The sequence below is a fragment of the Neovison vison genome, chromosome 4 (genome assembly GCF_020171115.1).
Source record: "Neovison vison isolate M4711 chromosome 4, ASM_NN_V1, whole genome shotgun sequence".
In the NCBI taxonomy this organism is placed as follows: domain Eukaryota; kingdom Metazoa; phylum Chordata; class Mammalia; order Carnivora; family Mustelidae; genus Neogale; species Neogale vison.
Genome location: NC_058094.1, coordinates 30,017,201 through 30,043,973, shown reverse-complemented (window position 1 = coordinate 30,043,973; position 26,773 = coordinate 30,017,201). Strand labels below are relative to the sequence as shown.

The window sequence follows — 26,773 nt, the reverse complement described above, 5'->3', positions numbered from 1 at the left end:
CTGGTACCTCCATGGGAGCATCATGCACTATCTCTCTTAATCTCAGTAACAACTCAGAGGAATTTTTCTTTTTATAAGAATATAACTAGTTTCTTTTTATGTATGACCAACTCTGACGCTCAGAGACAGACATTCTGAAAAGTCAACCAGCTACTAAATACTGGTGCCTGGATTCAAATCCATCTGATAGAGTTCTTGCTTATTCTACTGTTTTACTGAAGCATTGGGATATGTGAATTTCTGAGTGAAGAGTTTTTAATTTTTTGAACGAAGAGACTCTACAAGGTCTATTAAGTTTGGAGAGAAATGGAGCTCATTCAGAATCTACTTCAACTTTGTAAGTTCAATAGTCTTTCCTATCCTTATGTAACTTCTGGCAGATGTTATTGATATTTCCTTTTTTTTTTCTTTTTCTTTTAGTTCTACTCCCTTGGTTTGTGGGATACATCTCTCTTTTTTCCCTTTTATTCTGACGGCCTCTTCTTCACTGTCCTTTAACTACACAGAGTGTGATGTAAGGATTTTTAGCCAACTTTCCTCACTTTACATATTCTCCCTTTACAATTTTATGTTTCCGTGGTTTTAAATACCAAATATATAAGTATGAACTTAAATTTCTTTTCTTCTACTCCAGACATTTCTCCCTAGGTCTAGTAGATTAAGTCTAATGGTTCCTGAAAGCAATTAGCTTGGTGGGAAAGGAGGCTCCCCCGTGACGTTCCAGAGGAGGAGAGAAGTGCAGGGGCTGGGACGGTCCCAGTTGTACATTTATTCCGTATTTCATTCATTCATTTATTTATAAGGAGTTACATATTGGCTGGTCTTAGGAGTTTTCAAATCCACAGCGGCAGACTCTAGATCTAGTAGTGATCCAGGTGGCAAGAAGACAGTCATGGGAACATTAAGACGACCTCGGCCACACAAACATCATGTGCAAAGGCAGAATCCCGCTTAGCTCCTCAAAGAGATTTTATAAAAGTTTTTGGAGTGTTTCAGTTTAGACGAACATCAAAAGAAAATGGAGAGCAAACCCCGTTAAGGAAGGAGGAAAGTTGGGGGCAAATAAAGGGTTGGAGCAGAACGTTACGTTGCGGCAGTGCACGAAGAAAACAAAGTGTTAATAAAGAGGTGGGAAGAGAACGAATACGCCTGTATAGAAAAAGAAGAAAAACAGAGGAAAAAGGAAACATTTGCTAAAAACCCCCCTGTAAAAGTCACCTCAAAGCACGCCGGCTCCACCTCCCAGCGCTAAGCCACGGCGTCCTTAGAGTCCGAGAACGCCGCACTCCACCCAGCTCGCCCCGCCCCTTTGCCCAACAGCCCCCTCCGCAGAGCCCTGTGCACGTGCGCAGCGATTCCCACCCCCTCCGCTTTCTCGACCAATGAGAGGTGGCGTCGTAATTCGCCACCACCCGGTCGTAGGTCACGTGACGGTGTCTCCCCCGCCCTCTCATTTCCCTGCCTCCAGGTTCTGAGAAGATGGCGAAGGTCTCAGAGCTTTACGATGTCACTTGGGAAGGTAACTGCGGGCCGGGCGGGCGTGGAAAGACCAAAAGCCCTGGGAAGCGGTTCGGCAGTATCTGCTGCCCGTGGAGACGTGGATTCTCCCGTCTGTCTTAGCCGCTGGAGCTCTCTCTGGACGGGCCGCGCCGAGGTGGTGGCTAAGGTGGAGGTTGAGGCTGACCCCTTCCTTGGCCCAGCCTCCGACTGGAGTCTGCGGTGTTCCCCACCGCCGGTGCTCCTCGATAGACTGACTGACTTACGTACCTCCGCGCCCGTACGGTGGCCCGGGGCAGCTTCCATTGTAAGGCGGGAGGGCTGTCGCGCATTTCGTGTGGCTGTGGGGCCGCGAAGAGGAGGCGGGATAGTTGCCTTCTGAAGCTTCCCTGCAGCCAGGAAATACAGGGCCTGTAAGGCCTTTTATTAAGTGTTCCGTAAAGGTTACAACAACTCTGTGCAGTAAAGGGCTGTGAAAGATCCATAAAAAAATCTGATTTTTCTACGTGTCACTTTATATTTCGTTCTCTCTGCAAAACTGGGTCTCTGAATTCTCGTCTTCCGTCGCTGCCCCACTCCCCTTCAAAACACACTTGGACTCCTAACGCAACTTTCTTCTCATTTTCTGACAGTAATTCCTTTTCCGAAAGGGAAAACAACTGGTTATCTCGGGCATATGCTCAAGTGTGATGGACTTCTTTTTGCATCCTACTTTAATCTAAGGTGAAGTGTGTTCTTTAAATCTGGAAGCAGCCAAACTTTGATCCAATTCTATAAGAGACTTTTCTCTTAAAAACTTCAATGGGAAGCATGGTTAAGAGAAGAGCCTTGAGTTTCTCTAAGGCATCAAAGTTGTGTAATTGAAATTTCTATTCCCATCATTTAACATTAGATTTTAACAGTTTATTTGTTTAGTGAATCCCTTCTTCATATAAACAATGACATAGTAACATGTGGACTGAAAGTTATATTGACCATTTAATGGTGAATGTATCTATCCAGTATTACAAAATTGCAAACATATCGGAAAAGGTAAAATTCCTTTATACTTGAACTGAATTCAGTAATTTATTATTGGTTGTGGCCTCCAGCTCACTGAACAATATTTCTACATGTATTTGGCAAATTCATTATATTAAAAGTATTAAGTGCTTAGAGCTAGATGTTGGGTATATTAAGTAACACACAGTCCTTTTAGAAGTTCACAGTCTAATGGAGAGGACAGACCTGTAAAAATACATATTTTTAGAAGGCTTGTGTCAGGATATATGGTTAAGCTAGATGGTAGACATGTGGCTATTACTTGTAACGCTTTTTTAAAAATAATTCAAATATTTCCTATTTTTTAAAAGTGTTACTTTGCAGGTATGTTCAATATAAGTTTCTTGGATGATAGGAACAAGTAGGTGTGTATCATATCTACCAGAAGACAGGGTGATTTAACTAGGTAACTTGGACCTTACCCTGTGATTATTCTAAAGAAAATGGATTTAGAATAAGAAATACTAACTACTTCACAGGTATGACTGAACAAAAGAGAAAGCATGTTAAAGGGCTTTTAAACAATTAAGTGCTTTATGAAAAAGATGATCCAGCTCCTGCCCAGGCCCCAGTTTTATTTTAATATTTCCTCCCTTACTCTGAACTGGCTATGCTGGCTTTTGTTGAATTCCCTAAATGTGTTCTACCCTTCTTTGTTTTAGGGCTGGACAGATGCTATTTCTTCCACTAGGAGTGTTTTTCCTTTTTTGCCCTACTCTTGCTCCCATTATATATTTATCAGAATTTCCTTCCAAGGACCCATACTTGAGAGAGCCTTCCTTGAACACCCTACCCTATGCCTCAGCTAAAATTTTGTAAAAAGAAAAAAAAAAAAAAAGCAACAAAATGTACCCCTGGCCCTTTAACTCTGTGTCCTCATACTATTGAAGTACTTATCCAGTTTGTTAAGTTTTAAAATTTTCTCTCCTAGAATGAAGGGAAGGACCAGTTGTATCTTGTTCTTGCGCTAGACATTTTGGAGTTGCTCATTCATTTTTTGTTGACTAAGTGAATTGTTAATGGCATTAATAATAAACATTAACAAATTCTCACAAAAAGATTATAAGCCATTTTTCTCATATTGGAAAAATTAGCTTCTGTAGCATCTTAGGTAGATATAGGTAGCTCACTTAATTCATCGGATATAGTTTCATTATTTGTAAAATGAAGGTTTCAGACCTTTTCAGGATCAGAGATCTATTTTAGGGGACTTTTAAAAAGTGTTATGGATTTTTCTTTCAGAGACTTACAGTAACAAATTTTTAGGATTTTAGAGGATGGTAGAGGACTCTTAGAGATAGTTTTTGTTTAGACTTTTTTGGGAGGGCATGTCAGCTGGACCTCCTTCAGAATTCCATTGAATAGTCTCATGAATTAAGGTTGTGGAAAGGACTTGTTTGATAAGTACTATAATTCTTGTGATAGGAAAGTTTATCACGTTTATAAAAGACCCATATGGAAAATCTAACACTCTTTTAATCTTTTGGGCTCTATCAAAAAAGTAGAATATATGGTTTACTTATTCAACCAGTTGAAAATTAATGATGTTTGTTAAAGAAGTATACTACCTAGGAGTTGGAGGTGGGAAGGCAAGTTGTAAGAAAGGTATATAGCCAAGTTTCTCAGAAATAGGATATTTGGCCAGGTTATGAATATGATGTCTAGCACAATGCCTGGCCTGTAATAGGTACTAAATGAATATTTGTTGGGAAAATAATTACAAAAATACTTACCGTCTCTACTTTATCTTCCTTCAGTCCTTCAAACATAATTTGTTTTCCATGCCCTCTCATTCGAGTAAGGTTTCTAGGGAGACCTAATGTCAGGTATAATGGATGTGGGTTTTTTGTTTTTTGTTTTTTTGTTTTTTTTTATACACCTACAGTATGTTTGTTTATGCAGATCACTCCATGAAACCTTCTTTCCTTGGTTTCATATAACATTACGACTCTTCTCTTATTTTTCAGACCTTTCCTTTGTGAGTTCTCTATATCCATTTGCTCTTTGATTTTTAGAGTCTCTAAAGGTTCTTTTCTTAGCACTCTACTTTGTGTTATCGGTGGTTATTAAACCTGAGATCAGTAGAATTCTGACTGATGGAGGGACAAGTTTTGTGTGGTCTTTGAATTCCCTGAAAATGTATGTAAAATTGAGTATACATAAACATGCACATATTTCTGGGAAAAGAGGGTTCAAAGGTTTCATCAAATTCAAAGAGTCTAAAATTCAAAGGTTAAATGCCTTCTGTGGGTGATCTCATTCACACTTAGCTTTACCTGTTGGGCTATATACTAAATAACGTGTTAATTAAATGCATATCTGGAGTACTTTGCAGCAGGCACTGTTCCAGTTCTTGAGGATAGAGTGCTAAAGAAAACAGTGCAGGATCTCAAATCTCATGGAACATACCCTGAGATTTCATTTCTAAGCTAAAGATTCATACTTTATATGTTTTGTGTATATGTTTTGTGTATATGTTTTGTGAAGGTAATTTTTTTAAGGTAAGAGATAAGTTGGCACCTTGCTAGCCTAATTTGGGTTCAGCATTTGGGCAAAGGAGGCAATGTAATGGATAAAATCTGTAAAACACTAAATAATTTATATTCCCAAGGCACTAATTCCTCTTCTAAAATAATCTGTGAGGTTGGGGCACCTGGGTGGCCCAGTTGATTAAGCGTCTCACTCCTGGTTATGCCTCAGGTTGTGATTTCAGGGCCCTGCGATCAAGCCTTGGGTCACCGTCTGTGCTCAGTGCAGAGTCCGTTTGGGTTTCTGTCTCCATCTCCCTCTTCCCCTCCCCTCTAAGATTCTCTCTCTCTCTCTCTCTCTGTCAAATAAATAAATAAATATTTAAAAGAAAATTATCTGCCAGGTTGAAAGTGAATGTGGATTTAACACTGTAAGTGAACCATGGTATAGGGGCTAGAGTTTGAGTTTTGAGAACTCATGCTGTGGATCTAAAGATAACATATGTTGTGATATGATACGGGGTGTGTATTTGTTTTTTTGTCCCCAGTTCCTGTCACAGAGCTCCAAAACACTTGAAATTTCCTGAATGATAGAGTTGATAGGAACAGCTTCTTCTTCTTTTTTTTTTTTTTAAAGATTTTTATTTATTTATTTGACAGAGAAAGATCATAAGTAGGCAGAGAAACTGGCAGAGAGAGGAAGAAGCAGGCTCCCTGCTGAGCAGAGAGCCCGATCAATCCCAGGACCCTGAGATCATGACCTGAGCCGAAGGCAGAGGCTTTAACCCACTGAGCCACCCAGGCACCCCAGGAACAGATTTTTTTTACATGTAATCTTTTTTCTCAGTTTCCAACACAAGAACCTCTAAGACATTTGGAGTTTCTAGAACAAGGGTATATTTTTGTCTGCTAATGAGACTATTGGTAGCTGCTTGCTTCAGGTTGGGGGCATTATCTAAAAGACCAAGGCAAGACTGAAACTTTAGTCTTATCCCTTGACTTCCTGGGAGGGGAGATCATCTGGAAATCAGTCATGCCAGTGGAATGAAACCCACATAAAGCCCCTTAAGCTATGGCTTTTGGAGAGCTTCCAGGTTGGTAAGCACATCAAGGTACTGGGATGGAGGACTTGCTTAAAGAGCATGAAAGTTCCTCTTGCCCCCTTCACTTTGCCCCATGTACCTCTTCCATTTGGCTATTCGTGAGTTGTATTTTTTATAATAAACCTATGATAATAAGTGAAGCACTTATTTGAGTTCCTTGAGGCATTCTTGGAAACCTAAGGAGGAGGGGTTGTGAGAACCCCAGACTTTTTTTTTTTTTTTTTAAGATTTTATGTATTTATTTTGGAGAGAGAGATCAGAGAGGGAGAGAGGAAGCGGACTTAAAGCTGAGCAGAGAGCCTGATGCAGGGCTTGATCAGGACCCTGAGATCATGACCTGAGCCAAAGGCAGATGCTTAACCAACTCAGCCACCCAGGCTCCCTGAACCCCAGATTTTATAGCCAATTGGTCAGAAATGTTGGTGTCCCTGACTTTTGATTGCTATCTAAAGTCGAGGTAGTTTTGTGGGACTGAGCCCTTAACCTGTGGGGTATGAATGACCTCCTTTTTATTTATTTATTTATTTATTTTTTAATTTTATTTTCAGCATAACAGTATTCATTATTTTTGCACCACACCCAGTGCTCCATGCAATCCGTGCCCTCTCTAATACCCACCACCTGGTACCAGAACCTCCCACCCCCGCCACTTCAAACCCCTCAGATTGTTTTTCAGAGTCCATAGTCTCTCATGGTTCACCTCCCCTTCCAACTTCCCCCGACTCCCTTCTCCTCTCTAACTCCCCATGTCCTCCATGCTATTTGTTATGCTCCACAAATAAGTGAAACCATATGATACTTGACTCTCTCTGCTTGACTTATTTCACTCAGCATATTTATTTATTTTTATCTGTTCACTTTTCTCTTCAGCCTGGTAAGAATCAGTTCAAGGTTATTTACCGTGCAGAGTGAAAGTCAAGCTGATTTCTAGTTGTCAGTTGAAGGAATTAACTGTTAATTTGATTTTGTAAGACCATTTAGGATCTATTTTTGGTGGGTTTTTATTTTTTTGTTTGTTTTTTAGACTTTGAGTTATAGGGGCTCAGATAATGTCTATGAAAGTAACGAAAATCCTTTGTGGTGCTTTTATGCTTAGTCTCCAGAGGCTTAGCATATTGTTTCCTTAACTCCTGTACAACAACAATTTAACTGTTTAAATCTGTTCTATATCTGTGTCTGTAGAAGGAAGAAGTTGGTACTTCAGACAAGTAAATATGTTGGATTTTCAGAGGTAGGAGTAAGAAAGCATATATATGATTGGTGAATTGGACAGTTCATTCTATTGTAACTATATGAAAAAGATGTTTTGTTTACTGGATTAGGTATTCTTTCTTTTTCCTTGTTATTATTCCTGCTGTTGTCAATATGCTGTGCATTCAAACTCCTCAGTTTCCTCTTGCTTTATAATATACAGAATTGTTCTTGTTACTCGCTTTTTACCTTTACATTTTTCTTTTCATTTATTATTATATAGAGAATTGAAAGATTTCCTTTGTTCTGAATCTTTTGCTGTTTATTTTCTTGCATGGTTGTGTGTCTTTATACATTACTTCTACTTCGGTAATGTTATTAAGGAAGTTTTGGAATGACTTTCCTTTCAGTGCCGATAGCCTAATATGATCCCCTGATGAAATTTTACATTCTGGAGTGAGTAGGAATTTCAGGAGTACTTTGGATTTTTGAGATTTCTGTGTATAATTGTGTGTGTGTGTGTGTGTGTGTGTGTGTATGTATGTGTTTCCCCTGGGAAAATTATCCCTAGCTTTTATCAAGTTCAGAGAGTTGTCTGTAACTTCAAAAAAGTTAAGATCCATAGCTGCTGAAAGAGTTAGAGGATCTTTGTAGGAGGCCATTCATCACTTTTATGTTTGTAACATTAGTTTTTAATGTCTTTTTAATTTTCTAAAGGATCTGTTGCTCCCATTAAATTGATTTTCTGCTCTATGAATTTTGACATACCAAAGACCCATATTAGTGTGACTTTGTTTTCTCTACCTGATAAGTCGATTTCAACTTCATTATCAGTTTTTTGAGTTATCAAATATATATAATAACAGACTTTATTTTTTCAGAAATGCGAGATAAAATGAGAAAATGGAGAGAAGAAAACTCACGAAACAGTGAGCAAATTGTGGAAGTTGGAGAGGAATTAATTAATGAATATGCTTCCAAACTTGGAGATGATAGTAAGTTCTTTTATTCTTGCTCTGTTCATGTTCTGTTTTGGTCTTTAGGTCTTTTTCTTTTTTTCAGATACCTTTTTATTATGTTTTTCCTTTTGTTTGTATCAATCTATGATTTGTCCCTTCTTTTAAAAAAACTTCTCAGGATATCTAATGGTACATTATTTTGAGAAGGACTTCTAATTGCTGGTTGTAGTGAAGCAATCAAATAAGCATTTTTCTTTTAAAGTTCACAGCAATAGTTCTGGTCTGGTCAAAATGTATTTCATAAAGAATTTTTTAGAAGAGCAATGGTATTAAATAATAGTAATTTTTTAACCTTATAAGATATTAAAATATTTTATATTACTAAAAGCATATAAAGATGCTTTCTTAATCCTAGATATGCAATAAATCAATTTTCAGTTGCAAGTAATGTTCTCTAAGATATCAGAAACAAGAAGAATAGCTAATTTCTGTTGGGAGGTTTTACATTAAATTCAGTTTTTTTTTTCTCTTTGTCTAGTTTGGATCATATATGAGCAAGTAATGATTGCAGCTCTAGATTATGGTCGAGATGACTTGGCATTGGTAGGTATTTAAACTAATTTTATTTTATTTTAAATTTGCTACATGAATTATAAGTAGCTAAGACTTAGTACATGGCTTATATATGAATGTTCTTATAGGTCATTTTCATTGCTACCCTTAAGAGTAGGGGAGACTAACCAGGTACTTTGGGAGAGGGAATGTTCTTGAATCTTTTTAATAATCTTGGGAATTGAAGAATCTGAATTAGTTGGTGAAGGTTATCTAATTAAGAGGTGAATTATGTTATGATAGTGTTTAAGAACTAGATAGTTTAAAACAAGTTTATCTTTTGGGTTGTTGACATAACAAAGAGAGTCACTGACATGATGATTTGACTTATTTTTCAACTTTATGATGGCGTGAAAGTAATACACATTCAAGTAGAAACTATACTTTGAATTTTGGTCTTTTCCTAGGCTAATGATATAGGTGGTAGGATACTTTCTCACGATGCTGGACAGTGGCAGTGGGCTATACTTCCCAGTCAGCCATGAAAATCACAAGGGTAAACAATTGATAAACTTAGTACCATTCTATACCTATACAGCCATTCTGTTTTTCACTTTCAGTACAATATTTAGTAAATTTATTATAAAACAGGCTTTGTGTTAGATGATTTTGCCCAACAATAGGCTATAATAAGTGTTCTGATTAAGGCAAGCTAGGCTAAGCTATGCTGTTTGGTAGATTAGGTGTATTAAATGCATTTTTGACTTCAGTATTTTGAACTTACCATGGGTTTATTGGGATGTAACCGTGTCATAAGTGGAAGATCTATATATAATGTTAAATACTCTTTTGCAATGTTGTAAATATATCTCTTAGATTATTAGAAAATCCTAACGTGCAGAACATGACTTAAAATACTAATACTACTTCTAAAATAAAGGAATGAAAATAGCTATATTTTTGAACACATGTGAAAGACACTGTACTAAATGCTTTATATCATACTTTATTTAATCTTCACAGTTACTCCTTGATTTAGGCTTGATATTATCATACTCCTTTCATAAACCAAGAACTGGAGGTGTTGGTTTTTTTGTTCTATTGTTTTATAATCCTGAATTCTTAAGTACTACTTTATGCTACTTCCTCGTTTAAACCAAAAAGAAAGTACATGCAAACAGAAAATAGAAATAGCAGGAAAACATATGCATATCTGAATTAGCATTGTTTTTTCCCAAGGTAATTATGTTATGTTGGCTATATATCTAATTTTGGTGGAGTTGCTAGTAATTAAAAAAAAAAATCTGTAAAACCTTTTAGATTACTTTCAGAACCTATGAGTTGTTTGTTTGTTTATCTATTTATTTATTTATATAAGCTGGGAAGGTTAGAAGGAGAGGGAGAGAGAAAATCTCAAGCATGCTCTATATTCAGTGTAGAGCCCAACCTGGGGCTCTATCCCATGACCCCGAGATCATGACCTGAGCTGAAATCAAGAGTTAACGCTTAACCAACTTTGCCATAAAATAGTCTTTTCCATATTCACAGAGGTGGCAGCTCACATCTTAATGGAAATATTGAGTTATTTTTTAAGTAAACAAATGCCATTTGATAAAGTAGGAGAATCAAATTATATAATACTGATAACCCAAGCAGGAGATCAAATTAAATGGTAGCTTTTTTGGTAACACAGATTTTTTTTTTTAAATGTTCAGAATTTCTACACGGCTTGATTGATCAAACAGTATGAGTTTTGTGTGATGGTCAAAGAAATAAGCAAGCATCATCTTCAGTTTTGACTAACTTGAATATTTTTCTTACTGTGGCAGATTTTTAGCAACATACTTGGAAGCTGTACTTCCAAGATCATGTTGTAACTTTATTACTAATTAATAGTATCTTCATTTGTGAAAGGTATTTTTTTTTGTCACTTATGCTTTTGGGCACTAGAATGGACCATTTTTATAATCCTTAACATTTCTAGTGCTTCCAAGACTCTTAAAATTCTCATATGTTGCTAAGAACTTGGTTGGTGCTCAAAATATTTATTTATTGAAGTTGATGGGTGAATTATGGATATCTCCCAAAGGAGATTAGCAATCTATAGATTTGGTGTCTGTGTTTTATGACCCCAAATCCTGGTATGTGTACTGACAAAATAACTGATTAATACATGATTTCAACAGGGCATACAGTGTTATAGTATTTGCGGGACTTGAAAGTACTGTCAAAGAGCTTAATTTTTATCAAGAGAATGCTTAGATAATAGAAACTAAAGGTCAGGAAATTATAAATGTTTAAGTTGGGCCTAATACATTATGGAAGCAATTGTGAAGGAGGAGTAATATGGCAGTATCTGAAGAGTTATTAGTGTATCCCATGATCTGCTTATTTTCCCAGTTAATATCATGATCAGTCTTGAGAACTAATTGTTGCTCCCACTTCAGAGAACTAATTGTTGCTCCCATTTCAGAGTTCTTCTTTTACCCCATTATTCATTACTAATTAATTTCACTTCATGTTAGAGTACGCTAATGAAATGATTTAAGAAGATATACTGAAGACTATCTAGACCATTCCTTGTAACCCACTTGGTGTATGTAATGTGATCACTACTCCTTAAGTCTTTTTTACCAATTATTTTTACAGTTTTGTCTTCAGGAGTTGAGAAGACAGTTCCCTGGCAGTCACAGAGTCAAGAGACTAACTGGCATGAGATTTGAAGCCATGGAAAGGTAACTGAATTTTAGGAACAGTATAATCCCATTTAAAATGGCAAACATGGGGCCTAGATATAGGTCTTCCTACCCCCATGACAGCATCATTAATTGTGTAAGAGTTTTTGCTACTGAGCTTCAGAATAGTGCCAGAGTGCTTCTCAGCATAAATCTTGCCAATTACTCCCAATACATAGGATTTGACATTGGAGCACAATTCATTTACTATCTCTGGCCTAGTGAAATGGGATCATGTTTTGCAGTAAGGGTTGGTTTTATATCCTCTTTCTAGGATTTATTAATTGTTTATCTGGCACATTATTTAACTTATTTAAGCCTTTTAGCCTTATTCCTCTGCAAAATGAGAATATCACCAACTTATCAGGGTTGTTTTGGGAATTTGTAATGACATATGTGTGCTACCCTTTCAGGTATTCAAGGTATAGAAGTTACGTTTTTAAATGAGATATAATTGACATTGTATTAGTTTCAGGTATATAACATGATTTGATATCTCTGTATATTGTGAAATGATTATTACCACAGTAAGTTTAGTTGACATCCATCACCATACGTTGTTAAAATTTTTTTCTTATGAGAACTTTTAAGATTTATTCTTTTAGCAACTTTCAGGTACACAACACAGTATTGTTAACTATGGTAACTATGCTGTACCCAGGACTTACTTTATAACTGGAAATTTGTACCTTTTGAGCACTGTTACCTGTTTTGCCCACCTCCGTCGCCCACCTCTGGCAGCCACTAATCTGTTTTCTGTATCTATGAGTTTATGTTCTTTTCCACATATGAGTGAGATCTTGTAGTATTTGTCTTTCTCTATTATATTTAGCATATGCCCTCAAGGGTTGTTGTCATAAATGACAGAATTTTTTTCTCTTTTATGGCTGAATAATATTCCATTATATCAGACTCCTTTATCCGCTTGTCTGTCAGTGGGCACTTAGGTTGTTTCCATGTATTGGTTACTGCAAATAATGCTGCAGTGAACATGAGCTTGGAAATACCTTTTCAAGATAGTGATTTTGTTTCCTTTGGTTAAATACCCAGAAGTGGAAATGTTGGATCAAATGGTTGTTCTATTTTGAATTTTTTAAGGGACCTCCATAGTGTCTATGCCAATTTACACTCCCATCAGCAATGCACAAGGGTTTTCTTTTCTTTGTATCCTTGCCAACACTTATTATGTCTTGTCTTTTTGATAATAGCCATTCTGTTATGTGTGAGGTAATAGCTCTTTGTGGTTTTTATTTTCGTTTCCCTGTTGATAACTGATGTTCACACCTTTTCATGTACCTGTTTGCCATCTGTATGTCTTCCGTGGAAGTGTCTGTTCAGTTCCTCTGCCTCTTTTTACTTAGATTTTTATTTATTTATTGCCATTGATTGTATGATATCTTTTATGTGTATTGGATATTTACCCTTCAGCAAATATTTGTAGTTATCAGATGATTTGCAAATATTTTTTCCAATTCCATAGGTTTTTTCATTTTGTTGAATGTTTCTTTGTTGTACAGAAGCTTTTTAGTTTGATATAGTCACACTTCTTTATTTTTGCTCTTGTTAGCTTTTGTTCTTGGTGTCAAATCTAAAAAATCATCACTGAGATTAGCATCAGAGAGCTTACCATCTATGTTTTCTTCTAGGAGTTTTACTATTTCAGGTCTTAATGTTGATGTCTTTAATCCATTTTGAGTTGATTTTTGTGTGTGGTATAAAGATGGTGGCCTAGTTTTATTTTTTTGCATGTCCAGTTTTCCCAACACCATTTACTGAAGAAACTATCCTTCTCCCATTGTATGCTTTTAGCTTCTGTTTTGTAAATTAATTGGCCATGGGTTTGTGTCTGGATTTCCTGTTGTTACATTAATTTATATGTTACATTAATTTATGTTGTTATGCTAATACCGTAATGTTTTGATTACCATACCATTGTGATAAATAGTTTGAAAACAAGGAGTGTGATGTTTCCAGCCTTGTTCTTATTTCTCAGATGGCTTTGGATATTTAGGGTTTTTTTGTGGTTCCATGCAAATTTTGGGATTGTTCTAGTTCTGTGGGAAATGCCATTGGAATTTTGATAGGGATTGTACAGAATCTTTACATTACTTTAGGTAGTATGAAAGTGTTACCAGTATTCTTCCAATCCATGAGCATGAATATCTTTTGATTTTTCTCAGTTTCTTTCATCAGTGTTTTAGTTTGATGTTTTAGGTAAGACAGAGTTAATTTGTACCTCAGTTAATAGTAGCTTTTAATAAGTAGAATGTACTGATATAATTTTTCTTAATCCCTTTATTCCTTATCTTTTGGTTTATTGTGTTTGTGTATATGTACAGTTTAATCTCAAAGGATCATCTCTGTAAGCAAGTGAAAAGCATAAAGAAAAAGAAATAAAATATTATTTTAGGTTAGCTGGAAGTAATTTGAATCAAAGAACAGAAGGAAATGAAAAGGAAAGGAAAGAAGGAAAAAAAAAATTTCTAGACCATTCTTAAAATGTGTGAATAGCCAAACAAATTCCAGAGTCCAAAATGTCCAAAATGAATGATTTTTTTCCTTTTTTTCACTTATTTAAATTCAGTTAGCCAACATAAAGTACATCATTAGTTTTTGATGTAGTATTCAGTGATTTATTAGTTGCATGTAGCACCCAGTGCTAAGATGAATGATTTTTAAAATTAACTTGTAAAGGTTTGAGAGGTACTTGTTCTCAAAGCACACATTTTAATAGTTACTCTCTACCCACCTTCCAACCATACAAAAAAATTGATATGGTAACAATAGTTTATTCTTAAATCAAGTGTCCTAAGACACTTACCGAACTCTTATTCTTTAAGCCTTACACTTTCATTGAAACTGATGTAGTCATTTTACTCAGTAAGGTTTTGCTGGGTTTTTTTTTCCAACAGAGTGAATACTATGTGTCTTCATGACACAGGACCATTAATGATTGATTCTCATGCATAGTTGTGTGAATTAGAGTGATCTGTGGCATTTTAAAAAAAATACGTAGTTGCCTACTTGCCACTTCACTGAGATCACTTTGTCGGGGGTATAATCCAGATCCTTCTTTTAAAAGAAACCCTGCAGGAAAACAGACAAGTAGGTTTGAGAACATTGCTGGCTAGAGGTAAATTCTTGAGGACCTTCAGTGTATTAGGATTCTCTGAAGAAACAGAACTAAGAGGATATTGCTGTACATATATAGGGGTAAGAGGAGGGAGGGAGGATATATAGGGAAAGATTTATTATGAAGCAGTTATGGGGGCTGAGCAGTCCTAGAATTAGTGCTGTAGTTCAGTCTGCATCCAAGTCCAAAGGCCTGAGAACCAAGGGAGTCGATGGTATAAATTCCAGATGGAGGGCAGAAGATGAGATGAGATGTCCCAGCTCAAGTAGTGAGGCAGTAGAAAGGGGTGAATAACTCTTTGTGCTGCAGTTGTTTTATTCAAGCTCTCAGGGAGTTGGGTAATGTCCACCCACATTGGGGAAGGCTGTTTCACTGTGTCCACAGATTCAAATGCTAATCTCACCTGGAAACATCCTTAGATATACCCAGGAATAATATTTAATCTTGACACCATATGGCTAGTCAAGTTGATATATCACACACAGAAAAATTAACCATATAGTCAGTTTTTATAGAACTTACTATTTTTTAGTTACAGTAAAACAAATATATTTAAATATAAGATGAGGTATTAATGCTTTACTTGTATAGTTTTTTTTAAAGATTTTATCTATTTATTTGAGGGAGAGAGAGCGCATAAGCTGGAGAGAGGGCAGAGGGAGAAGGAGAAGCAAATTCTGCTGAGCAGGGATTCTGACACAAGGCTTGATCCCAGGACCCAGAGATCATGACCTGAGGTGAAGGCAGATGCTTAAGTGACTGAGCCACCCAGGTACCCCTATATGTATATTCTCTGAATGACTATAAAAAGAATGTAGGTTTTCTAATAAAATGTCCCCAAACCTAGAAAACTATTAAAACTCAGGTTATCATTATATTAATGAAATGAATGGTTTCCTACCATCTTCTGTTATTCCCAGTGTGTTTGCCAGAGGTTATGTAGTTGGAAAAGATTCCCAGGGGATTCTCACGTACTGTGTCATGTGAGAACCCCTGCTATATAACATTTATTTTGACCTTATTTATATACTTCATTGTTTTGTTTTATTAATATTAAGTGATTTTATTTTAGGTTTCCCCATTTAGTTGCAGGTTTCTTTGAGGCTAACATACTTTCTATATTACCATGTATTTGAGGTCCAAACTAATTTTTTGAACTACCCAACTCTGATTGACTTAGTGTGTAGTGATGCTGTTTGGCCTTCATATGGTATGAACACATTTACAAATTAAGTCTGCTTTTATTTTTCTCAGTTGTCTGCTATAGTTAAAATATTCTTACCTACTAGCATGATCATAATCACAAAGAGGCTTGGGCACTATAATTGTGGGGCAGTATTCAGTTAAAAGGTAATTATGATGTAGAATATTCATATATTGAATATCAATAAGAGAAAAATATAAAATTAAAAATTCTCTTAGGAAACTTATGACTAGATCTCAAGAATATAGCTGTTGCTTCTAGCTTTAGAAACATTGCTGTAAAAATTTTTGAACATTGTTTTTTGTTTTCTTTAAAGATCTATGTCTAGAAATGGAGAAATTGATTGGAATAGAGTTGGGGTTTTGGATATATAAGGAAGGAATTTCAGAATCAGTTATTTCCTTATACCCTAAACAAGATTCCCAAATATACAAGAGTATATGATGTTCTTTATGTGATTTCTGATATATCCTTCCCCTTCATTCCCTGTCGCATAATGTTTATTTTGCCTTGTTAGACATATGCTGAAAAAAATTTTTTTTTTCTCATTGATAAATTGTTAACAATTTCCTTTATAAGATCGTAACCCAGCAGAGTGTATTGCTGGTATATATTTAACAGGTGCTTAATGAATTGAACTGAACCAGCTCAACTAAGAAAAGCTATCATAAGTATTCAATAAAGGAGAATTAAATCACAGGTCATTTCCTTGTGAATTTGTTTGTTAAAATTAAACTTGTTCTGATGCTTTATTTACTGTAGTTCTAGGCATACGTAGGACCACAAAGGTATCTGTGTTGCTAATTTTAACCTTTCTATTTAGGCGAAATAGAATCAGTGCATTTTTGTTTATCTCTTTTTTTGTTGTTATTCTTGAATCATATTTTTGAAGTAAGTTTTTCTATAAATACCTTCCTTATACATGAATTTTTTTGTAAAAAATGATACGGTAGCAAATATATACTGTTATGTGAACATCAGAAGCTACTTGGATTGTAATTGTAAATGCATTTAAAGTCCTGCCAGTTTGATCTTTTTCTGTATTTACTATTTGTCACTAAAATTTGAAGTAATGATTCTTGAATTTTTTTTTCTTTTTAAATAGATATGATGATGCTATACAACTATATGATAGAATTTTACAAGAAGATCCAACTAACACTGTAAGTAAACTGAATTGTCCTGAAGATTATTTAAATTTTGGTTTAAAAAGAGAAATTAATTCAGTTTTTAAAATAATGGAAAAATACATATGATACCAGTTTTATCTTTTTAAATTCTTTATCTTGAGCCACATTTTTAAAATAGATCTAACACTCTTGAGTGAAATTTGACTCATAGGATATCTTATTAGAAACTAGTGGGAATTTAGAAAGAAATAATTCTATGTGTTTGTAATAAACACCAGCAGAGCTCAGTAGTTTTGTAATATTTTGAGGTTTATGATAAAATAACTTTTTTGGGTAGTTATATTTTAGTTCTCAATGAAAAATGAAAGAAATCATGATAGTAGTTAGTATATGGAATTAATAAAAGTGTTTTGATTTGATTTTGCTTTTTTCTGCCTTCTACTTGGATAGGAACATGTAAATGTATCTGTAATATACATGTATATGTATATACATATATGTATAAATTTGTAAAGAAGAAATACGTATATTGTGTTTCCCATGAGATACATCTTTACTTTATCCTGATTTAAACAAATACATCAGTATTTGGGCAGATTATTTGTTCCAAATATACTTATGTAGCAATATTTGTCTTAAAAATACTCTGAAGATTTTTTTAGTTTTGAGAACATTTTAGTTTACTATTTTTGCATAATGGCCTTCTTCAGACTTACCTTTTACTCAGTGAAAAGTTAGATTTTAGATAACATATCAGGCATTTTAATGTTTTTTTTTTTCATTATGTCCATGCACACATATGCCTACTAAAAGAAAATCGTATTTTTAAAATTTTTAAACAAAAACCAGTTTGAGTTTCTTCTTTTATAGAAAGAGATATTGTTATATTAACATAACACAAACACATGAAAGTTTTTTTCTTACTTGGCAGGTGTTTCATTAAAAATACACATTTGTAAAAAGTCATTTAATGTATAATTGTGGACTATAAGATGCTGATCTCTACTTATCCTTTCTGATACTCTGGTAATACTTAACATCTGTTGCTTAAATGGTAGTCTGTTTTCAACTTTATTAAGATACAATTGATAAGTAATGTTGTGTAAATTACATAGTGTGGTGGTATGTATATAGTATGGTGGTATGTATATATATCCATACCACCACACTGTGTGTATGTATGTATATATATATATATATATATATATATATATGCACATATACCACCATACTATGTAATTTAGACAATATTTTATATATATATATATATATATATATATAAATATATATGGTAAAATGGTTTAGATTTTTGCTTTTAATGTTATCCCATCCCAGGGAAATGTCCTCTGGGAACTTCCTAGGTCTTTGGTGGGTGTGGTGGGGAAGGTGTAGGGTGGGTGAGGTAGAGGTAGATATTTGAATAGCAAGGGAAAAGTTTTGACAGAGCTGCAGGCCTACTCATTACAAAAAAAAAACAAAATCAAAAATCAAAAATAGAGCTTCTGTTAGTTTAGCTACATATTTCCAATAAAAGAGTTAAAATCGGAAAGGTTTTAGCTATTTTTTAATCTTAACTGTCCTAATCATTTTTCTTTTTCTGAATGTTTTTTTATGTACTTACTTGTTAAGACTTCACTACAATTTCAAAGGTATTCATTTTTCATGTAGCTAAATATTGAAAATATGAAATCAAGTTTCTGAAAAAGGTTTCTGTTTCTTTTTTTTTTTTTTTTAAGTACTAGGTTAAGAATCAATAGCTTTTGATTTATTCTCTTGGAATTAGGAGTCAAACATTTTACTTCAATGTCAGTTTAAGTTGAAGATATTTTTAATAAGTTATTTCACTTTTTCAGGATCTAAGATAATATATAATTATTTTTCTATTTATAATATTTTCCATATTCTGTGGCTCTAAGATTGACTAAAAGAAAAACCCAAATGGTTTCATTTATCAACCATGTATGAAGTGGCAGTAACTAAGTTCCTTAGTTGCTAGGTAAACGTTTTAAAACAAGGTGACTAAATTCAGGTTTAAGAAATGTATTATTCTTTCATTAAATATTATCTTTATCTGATGTCCTCTTAGTGTCTTCTGTCCTTCTGTAAATGTTTATTGAGTATCTCTCATGAGCCACCGGAATATTGGTGTTGCTAAGAATAAAGGTAGACATCACAGTTTCTTTTTTCAAAGCAACTGTAAAGTATTACCTCAAAGGTGGGAAAGTCTAGTTTCACCCTCATTGATAGTTATAATTCAAACTTTTACACTGTAGTTCTTCGCGTTGTATAAAAGAGATCATATGACTCTGTTGTTGGTCTTGTGCCTCTGTGTTTCTAGATATCTGTATAGAAGTGAGGTTGTTCATTCAGGCTTTAGGAAGCTCTCATTCCCTCTCCCATGCATTTATTAATCCTCTAAAAAAACATTTGTTGAGTGCTTACAGTGTGCTTGGTGCTAGAAATAGTAGAACAAATCAGACATCAGCTTGACTGTGTTAGGGATGCAGAGTGATGTAGTGAACAGGTTATAGACTTTGAAAATAGACTGTTAAATTCTTAGTCACTTACTGTGTAATTTTTGAGCCTTGCAAACTTTGAAAGATGAGTGTGGTTGAAAGGAAGCAAAGATAATGGACCGGGGAAAGTCTTCGTATCTCATGAATGAACCCTTGGCACTAGTTAAGTAAAAAGTCTACCTAGGGAAGAAAGAATGAAGTGATTAGAAAGGAAGTTTTTGAATTTTCTTTAAGGAGGGTGCCGAAATGGACTTTATATGAAAATTTATATATAAAATAATATATATGGGGAAAACATCTGTTTTTGAAAGATTGTGAAACATTTTTTGGAAACATAATACATACCCGTGTTAAAAATTACAAACAAACAATACAAAAGAATATATGGTGAAAAAATAAGTCTGTCTTCTCACTCCTGATCCCAGATCCTGCTTCACTTAGGCAAACATCGTTAGCAGTTTCTTACGTATTCCAGAGATTTTTCCCTTGTGAGCACACAAATATGCATGTTTGTCCCTTTTGACAGAGAACACTGTTGGAAATGCAAATGGTGGCATATTCTACCTTGCAGTCTTTGTAAAGATCATGGTATATGTTAGTACATCCTTAGATCATCCTCTGAATAGCTATATAGTGTTGTGTTGTGTGATATATGAAAACTAGTTTGTTGAAAAACAATTTCTTGAAGTAAGTCCCCCTTGATGAAATCTTAGGTTGATTTTGGTATCTTCCTCCCAGAAACAGTGTTGCAGTGAATGTCATTTGTACGTTGGATTCCTACTCTGGAATCTAATTCTGGAGGTCCATGCATTTTAAATTTTGATAGATGTCACCAGATTTCCTTCCACAAAGGCTTTCTAGCCATCCATATTCATTTCTGTGATGTACGAGAGTGCTGCTTCTCCTGCATTCCCCAGCAAGGTAGATTATCAACTTTTTTGTTTTTAACCTTTGCCAGTGTAATTGGTAAAAAACATCATCTTGTTACAATTTGCATTATGAGTGATGTTGAATATCTTTTAATATGCTTAAAAGGCCATTTGTATTTCTCTTTCTGAACTGCCTCCTTTAATATGTTTTTCAAATGAAATTTTATTTCTGTTCTTATTGAAGAAAGGGCATGGTTCTGGTATTCTACATAGTTAACGTCTCCCTTCTTCTCTACTCATTGACCTCTGAGAAAAATTGGGGTTCTGAGGAACAATATTTTATACCTCTGAATTGGTTCATTGTACAAAGTGACTGGAGATTCAACAAGATGACCTATGTTTGTGAACAACCTGGTATGTTGACACTTCAGAATTTAATTTTTATTCTTGGAAAATGGACAATGAATGGGGCGCCTGGGTGGCTCTCAGTCCACTGGGCATCCAACTCTTGATTTTGGCTCATGTCATGATCTGAGGGTTGTGTGGTCAAGCCCTGTATCAGGCTCTGAGCATGGAGCCTGCTTAAGATTCTCTCTCTCTCGGGCGCCTGGGTGGCTCAGTGGGTTAAGCCGCTGCCTTCGGCTCAGGTCATGATCCCAGGGTCCTGGGATCGAGTCCCGCGTCGGGCTCTCTGCTCAGCAGGGAGCCTGCTTCCCTCTCTCTCTCTCTGCCTGCCTCTCCATCTACTTATGATTTCTCCCTATCAAATAAATAAATAAAATCTTTAAAAAAAAAAAAATTCTCTCTCTCTCTGCCCCACCCCCCTTTCTCACATATTTGCTTGTGCTCTCTAAAAAGAAAAAAAATGGACAATAGTCAAATTTTGATTGGGGAAATACCACCAGATATTTTTAGAAATAACTTTGGTAATAATATGGGAGATAGTGAAGGAGGTGCAGAGTTGAAATAATTTGTAATTTGGAGGCTGTCCTGTCCTAGGCCAGAGATTATGGGAGTCTAAACCTAGGACAAGTGGAATTGGAAGGGATAGGGAATGGATGAAAGAATATTTTGCAGTGAAAGTACACAAGCAATTATAATTATTTAGCCATGAGTGGTTTTAGAAGGTTAACTCTCAAATGTGAAAATTTTAGTCATTAACCTGTGAAAGTCAAATATTTAATTAGGCTCACTGAGCTTTCATCCCTTAGCTTGCCTAAGCACCAGTCAGTTTTTGTTTGCTTGCTTTTAAAATAAAAGTAGGCTCTTCTTCCTTTGAAAGCTTCTTGAGGGAAAATATGTCTGTTGCATGAACTAATGTCTAGCATATAGTAGGTCTGCAGTGAATACTTGTTGAATGATTACTTTTCAGAAGCAGGTATGATAATTACTGTCTTTTTAGGTGAATTTCATATTTCAGAAAGGTCAGATTTTACCTTGAATTGTTAGCTGCCTATTGTGATTTATCAAATATTTGAAATTTTGTTTTAGAATTAGATGTAATTGCCTCTGTGGCAAGGGAGAAGATGCTTTTAGAATGCCTGAAAGAACTCAGAACACTGTTTTCCTTCTGTTGGCCAAGGGTCTGTTTCTTTCTGGGTCCCAGCATCTGCAGTAGGGAGAGACTGTAGTCTGTATTTTGCTGGTAGACCTTAATCCTTTAATCCTTTCCTAAGTAGTATACCTTCCCCCCACCAACCATGTAGTTTATTTTTTAAGATCTGACCAGAGTTTCAGAAAGAATTGGTGGCTAGCCCTATTGTACATAAGGTTACAGAAGGCATGTAGCAAGTTTGATGATTTGTGGCATTAATATTTTATATTTTATAATAGGAATTCTAACTCTGTTACTAAAATCACTTATAAAATGTGAAACAGTTTTCATTTTTAAGACTTAAACTGACATTTGCAAAGTTTGATCCAAACAAGACATTTAGAAAAATTCAGAACATTGGCATATTTTACAGGAAAAAAACTATAAGAATTAAATAAATAGAAATTGATAAATATTCAAGACTCTCTTTACCATTTAGTCCAATGAATACTATTTTAAAACTATTATGATAAATAATTGTTAAAGAATATATATTTAAGTAGGGTGTGCAATTTGCTAAGTTTTATGTTTGGATGCACCAGTGACACCATCATCAGAGTCAAGATAGTGAACAAAACTGTCATCTTCAAAAATTTACTTTGCTTCTTTCCATTTTTATATTCCCAAAAGATGTTCTTGAGCTTTCTTGTGGGGTGTTAATTAAGTTACTTGAGGGGCACCTGGGTGGCTCAGTGGGTTAAGGCCTCTGTCTTCGGCTCAGGTCATGATCCCAGGGTCCTGGGATTGAGCCCACATCTGGCTCTCTGCTCAGCAGGGAGCCTGCTTCCCTTCCTCTCTCTCGGCCTGCCTCTCTGCCTACTTGTGATATCTGTCAGATAAGTAAAATCTTAAAAAAAAAAAACCCTCAAAACAATTTGATCCTTTTAGGTCTCTGTTAAAGAGGTCCAGAAATGGCTTATAGGGCTAGCTAGTTATTCCCCATTACATCCTTCTGGATACTCTTGCCAGTGCTACAGGAATCATGGCATTTTCCAGTCTGGTTGGTAGGAAGAGGCACTATTCCGAGCCCTGTGTGAGCTCCACACACTTACGCTTAAACCTTTCTGGTGGTTCTTTCCTTGGCTTTGGGTAGTTTTTTCACACACATGCACTGATCAATACAAAGCTGAGTAATCAAGGGAAGCCCTTGAGATTCAGGGGAAATAGAGAGTTTTTTTTTTCTGTATTCTTTCTTCTCTCATGCTGTGTCTACAAACTCTAGCCTTTGATCTTCCTGGCTCTCAGCTCCTTTTCCTCAACTCACAGAGCTCACTTTACTCAACCTGATTTTCTCTTCTTGCACAGGACCCTGAAACTCTCTCAAAGCAGTGAGCCAGGGCAATAAAAATAGGACTCATCCAACCTCTCAGAGGTCACTGTTCTGTGTTGCCTGGTGTCCTGTGCCTTAAATATTATTTCAGATATTTAATTCTTCCGTTGGTTTAGGCAATGGGGTAAATTTGATTCCATCTCGGCCAGATGAAATCCCTGCTTAATGCTCATTTAAAATTATCATCATAAATAAAAATTGGTTCTTATGTCAGATGCGGTAGTATTTTCACCTTTGGTTAGAAAGCTGGTAAGTGCCAAGAGTTGGGATTTGTATCTTATCTTTTTTATTTTAAAATGTGGACTCTGTTCTACCATGTTGTCTATAGAATAAGTAGTAGTAGTATCATAAATGAAAGGCATAAAGAGTCAAATACATTTCAGATGATATTGGATTGGTGAAATTAGATATGCTATATCCAAAAGAAATTAGTTTCTTAATTTATATCATATATTTAATTTATATTATATTTATTATATTTAATTGAAATTATATGTTAATTTATCCACCTATTTTCAGAAAGACTTGGGAGAAGGCTCTCATTTGAAATCCAATATTCTTTTTAAAGTCTTTAGGATTGAGTTACTTTTAGAGCTTTTCTTCTACTTTCTGAATTCTTGAGGCTTTTTAGTAGTACATTTATTATGGCACTTTCATTGTTATACATAGTGAAATTAATCCAAAAATGTTTGAGTACCTACCATTTGGCAGGCATTGTGATAGGCCTTTGGCATGAGCTGAATAATCAAGGATATACATTTTTGACACATTTCATTTTTTATTGCCAAAATGTTGTTATCCTTGTTATAAATACCCCTCTTTGTCTTGTTTATTGGGAGTCTCTTGATTCTCTCTGATTTTCTGACTTTTCACTTCTTCAGCGCCAAACCCCCACCCTTTTCACCCATGATAGGTAGTTCCATTTGTCTAAAGAGGCCCCATTCATTTTACTTCCCTTGTCTGCATTTCGTGAAGTGTGTATTATGTAAAACAATAACAACCATGTTCATAATTAATAAACTTAACTTAGCTATAGCTTTTGTTTGTTTTATTGCTTAGCTATCTGCACTGAATTAAACAGAGATGAAAGAGATAGAAATTTAATATTGATATGGTGCCCCTCCAGTCCGTTAATTGCATCCTAAAGTGGATAGTCTTGATTACACACTGTTGCTGTCTTCTTTGCCTTTGTTCTGTGCTCCTCCATTTTATGCCCTTTTCTTCACACAATTCCCTCTTTTGTTTTTTTAATGTCTGCTTGTTCTTTCTGTTTCAGTACAGGTATCACATCTGGGGCCCTCTTTGCTTCTAGCCCTTACACCTCCTCCATTCTGCCATAGCCTGTATTAGGCTCTCCTCCGTGTTGCTTTGACACCCTAGATATCTCTATCATTGTCTTTTTATTTGATGTGTCTTCTTCTCATGAGACTCTATGCCAAGAAGCCTGGCATGTTTTCATTGTTTAGCATAGTACCTGTCAAACAGATATTCAGTACATATTTGATGAATGCATAACTAAATGATACTGATATTTGTATTTATCATTTTAAAAACTTTAAAATATAAGTTTACATGTTTTGTCTATTTATAAAATATTTTTTTTCAGGTCCAGGGTTATTCTTGAAAAGTTTACAGGTATATTTTTCTCTTAAAACTGAAAAAAGTTATCAGGAGCTAGATTTTATAATGACATTCAAGTGGCCATGGTGAGATTTTTTTTCCCCCCCTAATCTCCACTATCCCTCTATCTCTTAACATACAAATCTTATGAATGAGACAGAGTAAAGGACTTTAGGCTGAGTAAAGATTAGGATTCCCTGCTGGCTTGTAATTATCAGAATCTGGATGGTTATTTATTTGAATGAAATGATGCATACATTGTGTACATCAAAAGTAAAGCATATGTGATTGTTAAAGGAATGTTTGAATTCCCCAGTGGGATGTCATGGGGTATGTTTATAAACTCCCACTAAGCAGTAGTTCTACAATGGAATTTCACTGGCATTGAGATAATAATTTGCACAGTCAAATTACCTTCTTTACAAAAACCCAGGGAATCGTGAGGGCCTAATCCTTTATTAATGTCAACCTATAGGCTGCAAGAAAGCGTAAGATTGCCATTCGAAAAGCCCAGGGGAAAAATGTGGAGGCCATTCGGGAACTGAATGAGTATCTGGAACAGTGAGTGTCTTACAAGAGGATTGTGTTTTGTTATTCTGATAAATCTTTTTTAATTAAAATGGAATTTGCATTTGATTTTCCTTTTTGCCTCCATGCTGTTCATTTACAGAATATCTACACACTTTTTTTCCCCCTTTCCTCTCACCAGATTTGTTGGGGACCAAGAAGCCTGGCATGAACTTGCAGAACTTTATATCAATGAACATGAGTAAGTCGTAAATTTTATTAGGAGTGCAGTTTTTATCACTATTTTATAAGTTCAGAAGACATAGTTTCTGAAAGATTGGAGAGAGGCTATGAATCGTGTCATTTTAAATGAACAAAATGAATGAAAATAAATCATCAGTTTATTGGTTGGTTATAATATGTGAATTGCTTTAATTAGGTCATTTGTGATTTGCTAAATTATTTTTGTTTGAGAAATTTTTCTTTCCAAATACAGATGGATTCTTTGGGAGTAGAAAGGCCTGCATTAGAAAAATAGATATGGCTATTTTTAGTGATTCAAAATTGTGAATTTTTAGAGTCTAAATTGTTCTAATATACAAAGAGTATTATACTCCCTGCTGTTTTAAAAATTCTGTCAATTGTATGCATTTATTAGCCTTAGTATTAAGAGAATCAACTCTTCCAAAGTAGAAGCATTCTGTTGCCTGGGCAAAAGACCAAGAATAATCAAGAATGTTGAATGCTGTAGGAACTTGCTTATTGGATATTTAATGTTTTTGTTAGCTTTTTTATTGATGCAGTGACAGGAGGAAATCCCAGTGTGAGAGGATTAGCCTTGTCTTAGTGCAAGTTTTCTAATAGTGCAGCATTAATGCTAACCTCCATCTACAGGCAGGATTTTCTTCTTTTTTCCCTTAGTTCTTCTGAATCTGAAGTATATCACATTGTTTCGTTTCTTCTCTCTGAGGGAATAGAATCAGATTCTTATGTGCATATTCTTATTGTGTATGAATAGTTAACGTCTTTCTCATACTACAAATAGCTGACCCAGGAAATAAAATAGAATAAAGATACTATATCTTACCTTTGCCAAGGGCTTTATGTGTAATGTGAAATGGAGAATTAAGGTAGTTATCTGCATATGTCTAGTAAAACCTAAAGTAATAGCGGTGATTTAATGAATGTACACTGTATTCTGGGAACCATTCTTCAGTTCTCTTCTGTGCTCTGGCTGTCAAATTTTTTTTTTTTTCCCATTACGAAATTATTTCCTGAATCATGTTCTTATAGATGTATGTATGGTTATATGATCACATATGTA

General features: G+C 35.1%; 1 protein-coding gene and 1 long non-coding RNA gene across 2 annotated transcripts in view; one reads left to right on the top strand and one right to left on the bottom strand.

Moving 5' to 3' along the window:
- LOC122905530 overlaps nt 1-1,283 on the bottom strand; it is a 93,691-nt gene extending 92,408 nt beyond the window's left edge. The window contains exon 1 of the long non-coding RNA XR_006384346.1: nt 1,219-1,283. This is a non-coding gene — a long non-coding RNA (uncharacterized LOC122905530). The remainder of the gene's footprint in view (nt 1-1,218) is intronic.
- A 172-nt stretch (nt 1,284-1,455) lies between these two features.
- The window catches only part of EMC2 (ER membrane protein complex subunit 2), a 42,832-nt gene continuing 17,514 nt past the window's right edge, over nt 1,456-26,773 (top strand). Inside the window, exons 1-7 of the mRNA XM_044245085.1 lie at nt 1,456-1,519; nt 8,182-8,295; nt 8,798-8,862; nt 11,461-11,546; nt 16,989-17,046; nt 25,418-25,503; nt 25,652-25,711. Of these exons, the coding sequence (XP_044101020.1) occupies nt 1,480-1,519; nt 8,182-8,295; nt 8,798-8,862; nt 11,461-11,546; nt 16,989-17,046; nt 25,418-25,503; nt 25,652-25,711 (509 nt within the window). The 5' untranslated portion in view covers nt 1,456-1,479. The remainder of the gene's footprint in view (nt 1,520-8,181; nt 8,296-8,797; nt 8,863-11,460; nt 11,547-16,988; nt 17,047-25,417; nt 25,504-25,651; nt 25,712-26,773) is intronic.